Here is a 4,721-nt window from a genome sequence, read left to right as displayed (position 1 = left end):
TCCCTTCCCACCCAAACTCCCGGCAAGTTCTCCTGCTCAGATCCCAGGGAAGGAGGCNTTCCCTGCAGCAGCTCGGGGACATCAGGACGCGTTTGTGTCCCCTGCCCAGGCCCCTGGTCCCGCCTGGGGCATGGCCAGCTCGGCCCCGGCTCCCTCCAGCCCTCCTGGCGTCCGGCCGCCCTCGGTTCCAGGGGGAGGATGTGGTTTCTGCCTCCCGCAGCTCCGGTTACCTGAACTGGGACAGGGACTTTGTGTGGATTGGCCCCACACCTGACCCGGGCAGGAGTTTCCCAGGCGGGAGTTTTCTCTTTCTGGCTGCCTCAGTTTCCCCAGATGGGATTCCTGAGTTTGGTGGAATCTCCTGCATCCCCTCGGGAGGATTTTCCTCCCTTCCCACCCAAACTCCCGGCAAGTTCTCCTGCTCAGATCCCAGGGAAGGAGGCAAAATGGGCAGAAGGGATTTTCAGAGGTGCCCTCCCTGCAGCCCCCAGCCCCTGGCACATCCCTTTGACACCTCCCTGCAGCCCCCAGCCCCTGGCACATCCCTTTGACACCTCAGACCCCACAAACAGCAGGTATTTCAGGGGAAATTGGAGGAGTGAGAGCCCAGGTGAGCTCCCACCTGCCGCCTCCAGCTCCCCACGCGTGGCAGGGAAGGARCTGGAGCTGGGAACGCGCTGGCACTCGCGTCGGGATGGCGCTGGCTCCGGATAATAGCTGGGAAGACAAAGGCGCCCGAGATTGCTGCTTCATTAATTCAGAATATCAGACTCGGGGTCTGATTCACCCCTCAGCGGAGAAAACGTCGTGTTCCTCAGCCCTCGGTGACATATGGCTGCTGATGGCAGCCCACCAGCAGCTCCCGCTCCCGGCAGGCAGCGCCGCCAGCCCGGGGGATTTGGGGGCGGCTGCCCAGGGTRTGGGGCAGGTTTGGGGCGCAGGGTTTGTGCTGTGATCCCTCCGGGCTGTCCCTGCTGCTGGGGGTTGGGAGCGGGATTTGGCTCCTGAGGGTCCTGTTGGTGACTTCTCACCTCTCTGTGGCTGCGGCTCGGCCTCTCCCCACTTCCCCCTCAAATCCTTCCCCAAAAATCCCCCGTGGCTGCACAAACACCCTGCTGGAGGTGCTGAACCTCCTGCTAAATCGCTGCGAGGGTTTAGTGCCGTCTCACCCAGCGGGCACTGGAGCTCCCGGGGTTACTCCTTCCGACAACAATCGGGAATTTTTCCAAATACTCTTCAAGCATGTGCAGGGGGCCCTGAACGGCTTCACCCACGAGCGGTGGTCACTGAATTGTCCCCGCAGAGCTGTCCCTTGCTGTGACCTGCACCAGTCCCCAGCTCGAGGATGTGGGGTGGAATTAGGAACAACCACCGGGTTCTGCGTGGTGTGGACAGGCACGGCACATCCCGGCCCGTTATCAGCTCGGCCGTTATCAGCTCCTCGCTCCATCAGCCTCCCCTGGGAAATTCCTGCTCCTCCCTCYTTCCCCAAGGCCAGGAACGGGGCAGGAGGGGTTTGTGGGGTGCCCTGAGCTGCCAGGGGGTGTGGGGCACGCTGCAGTCCTTCCCAGGATGGGCAAACCCCATCCCAAACCCCAAAAACCACCGTGGGGAGCAGCAGCTGAGCTTCGGGGATGGCCGCAGCACCCCAAAAAGGGAAATGGGAAGTAGGAAGGGTTCTTCCTGCAGCAGCTGGGGCTGTCCCTGCCCTGCTGAGGGCGATGGGAAGTGACCTCTGCTGAAAGGAGAAGTGATGCCATGGGAGATACCCGGGCTGACCGGCCTTGGTCATCTGCCCCGTGTCATGGCAGAGGCGTCCGCAGCCCAGGGCTCAGCCAGGCTGCTGAAATCCTGCTCCGGGATCTGAGGGATGCACCGGGAGCAGCGCTCCCCTGCCCGGGAGGGGGCGAGGAGCCCCGGGTGGGGCTGGCCCCGGTCCCGGTGGCAGCTCGGCGGTGTCACCCGGTGGCATCTCGGCGGTGTCACCGTCACCCCCCGGCTCCGTGCGGCACCGGGAGGAGCCTCTGCCCCATCCCCACCCTGTCCCGGCACGGCTGAGCACCGCAGGGTAGGCACGGCCGGGTTTTGGGGTGAATTCACCGGGAATCAGCTCTACCCCGTTCCTGCGGGGGCGGACGGGGTCGGAGCTGGAAGGGGACGAGGATTTGGGGTTCACGTGGTGGGTTGGGCCTGGAGAAGCTGCTCCAGCTCTGCCTTCTCTCATCCTGCGGGGAGGGCACGCTGGGCACCGCTGCTGCCCGGGGAGGGTCTGGCATTGCTGGGGGGGCTCCAGTTCCATGCCAGAGCTCTCCAGAGTGCAGGGCTGAGCGGGGATGGGCACGGGAATAGCCCGGGCGGCGACGGGCAGCGCCCTGAGCGGGGCTGGGCCAGGCTGGGTACGGGGATAGCCCRGGGCTGGGCTTTTCCATTATCCATGGATCTGGGTCACGGTCAGCTCATCGCTCCGGCCCTTCCTCGGTGCCTGCAAATTCTGCCCGAGCTGCTGCTGCTGCTTTCTGAGGAGAAACTAAAGGAGAGAGCTGCGGGGAGCCGCGTTTGGGGTTTCCATTGTGCTTCCCCGAATCGCTCCGTGCAGCTCCGGGCTGAGGCGAACACTCGAGCTGCGGTCCCTGTCGGTCCGCTCGGGGCCATCCCYGCTCTGTGTCCRTCTGTCCGTCTGTCCCCGGGATTGCCGTGGCTGTCCCCGCCCGGTCAGCAGCTGGGCGTGCTCTCTGTGCCGCGCGTGTTCCCCCGTGGCAGAATGGGGTCARCGCAGCCTTTCCCTTCCCACTCTGACGGGGTGACAGGGACAGATCCAGCTCTGGSTCCCAGCCCCCTCCCGGTGCTGCCACAAGCAGCCCATTCGCGGGTTTTAACCCTTTCAGGCTGCCCAGCTCTTTGCACGGTGGCGGGTTGTTTTTTTTTTTTCCGGGCTGTTTTCCACCCGTGATTTTCCCTTCTGGAYGCCTCCCCCCGTCTTTCCCGGCTCTTGTGCCCTGCTCTGTGACACAGCAGATGACAGCAGCCCGTGCCGACCTCCTGCGTCAGGGCGCGGGCAGCGGATGGGGCTGGAGGCGGGCGAATATCCCGGCACGGGGACGGAGGGGGGTTTTGCGTTACAGCCCTGAGAGCTGCGCTCGCCGGGAGCTGTAAACAGCTCGGGCAGATTTCCTGAGTCGGCAATCCCGCCGGAGCCAGCGCCTCCGTCCCTGCGCGCCGGGATCGCGCCGGGAACGCGCCGGGAGCATTCCGGGGACGCGGGGCCAGCCTTGACGGGGTCCACAAGAAGCTTCTCCTCCTCTTTCCTCCCTGCTGCTCCCCCAAAACTTCGCTGCCGCTTTTCCCGGCCGGGAATCGTGCCATGGCAGCCCGGGCGCCGCTGGCRGGCGCGGGGACACGGCGGGGACACGGCCGGGCAGCCCACGCCAAGTAGCCCCGGGGCACCCCGGCCYTGCCCGCCATGGAGGTAGGTCCCGGCAGATTTTGGGGTTCGGGTAAGATGATGGGGAGGGTGGGGACGGGTGGAGAGATCCACGGGGGGGTTTGGTATCTCGGTTCCTCRGGGAATGGAAGTGGGGAGTGGAACCCCCCAGCGCCGTCCGTGCCGGGTGGGAAGCAGCTGGAAGGCGAACGTTAATCCCCTCGTTATGTAAGGAAAATTATTGTCAGGCTGGTGAAGGAGCGGAGGGAGCTGCTGCCAGCCCCTTGTGCCCATCCAGGGGTGGGTGGCACCGAGGGTGACACGGAGGGGGACATGGTGTCACCAGCCCCTGGCACCGCCGGCCCTGGGCACCGCCGCGGGCTGGGCAGGAGGGTGGGAAGGGTGAGGCAGGGCTGTGCTGCTGCTGTTCTCGACACCTGGGCTGGGTCTGGTGGGAATAACAGCTCRGCTCGGCTCGGCACCRCGCTGGGAGCYSGTGTGGGGACGGGGACAGGGCACTGGGGGCGTCCCCGGTGACACCGGGCAGTCACCGGCTCCGAGGATGCCCTGAGGAACGGGGACCACATTAAAAAACAGCTCCAAAATCGCCGTCCCCACGTGCACCCCACACCTGCATTTCCCCGCTGGGCATCGCCCATCCCTGGTGGCTTTGCAGGGCCACTCAGTGCCCCGGGCACGGTGACACCGGAGCTGACGGGTCAGGCAGCAGCTCCCCGGCTCTGCCCTGGATTTGGCGTCCCTCGGCAGCTCGGGGGGATTTGGATTTGTTCTTGTTTTTGTTTTTGCCGTGCTGGAAGGTGCTCGTGGTCCTTCGTGGTGGATTCCAGGCAGGAATCACGGGGACATTTTGCAGGGAAGGCCCTCTCTCGGGGTGGGTGCAGCGGTGGCTCCTCGGCTGCGCGTCCCCGGCACTGTGGGGCACGGAACAGGGCAGGGCTGRTCCCAACTTTGCGATAATTGTGCAATTCCTGAGCAATTTCTGAGTAATTCCTGAGCAATGCCTGAGCAATTCCCGAGCGATTCCTGAGCAATTCCTGGGGTGGGTCTGTCCAGGAGTGGATGTGATGGGATAGCCACGGGCCCGAGCTGGGGACACCCTGAGCTGGGGACACCCCCGGTTGGGGACCCCCCGAGATTGTGACATAGTCCCAAACTGGGGACACACTGAGCTGGGGACACACCGAGTTGGGGACACCCTGAGCTGGGGACACCCCCGATTGGGGACACTCTGAACTGGGGACATCTTGAGGTGGGGAAATCCTGGGCTGGGGACACACCC

At 64.9% G+C, this 4,721-nt stretch overlaps 1 protein-coding gene across 1 annotated transcript in view; it reads left to right on the top strand.

The window, feature by feature from the left end:
- The first annotated feature begins 3,402 nt into the window (after positions 1-3,402).
- Positions 3,403-4,721, top strand: part of TMCC2 (transmembrane and coiled-coil domain family 2) — a 10,027-nt gene continuing 8,708 nt past the window's right edge. The window contains exon 1 of the mRNA XM_057387700.1: positions 3,403-3,466. Coding sequence (XP_057243683.1) covers positions 3,461-3,466 — 6 coding nt within the window. The 5' untranslated portion in view covers positions 3,403-3,460. The remainder of the gene's footprint in view (positions 3,467-4,721) is intronic.

Source organism: Malurus melanocephalus, unplaced genomic scaffold (genome assembly GCF_030028575.1).
Source record: "Malurus melanocephalus ecotype Western Australia unplaced genomic scaffold, MMel_1.1 scaffold_1313, whole genome shotgun sequence".
Classification (NCBI taxonomy): Eukaryota; Metazoa; Chordata; class Aves; order Passeriformes; family Maluridae; genus Malurus; species Malurus melanocephalus.
This window is presented reverse-complemented; position numbering and strand designations above follow the sequence as displayed.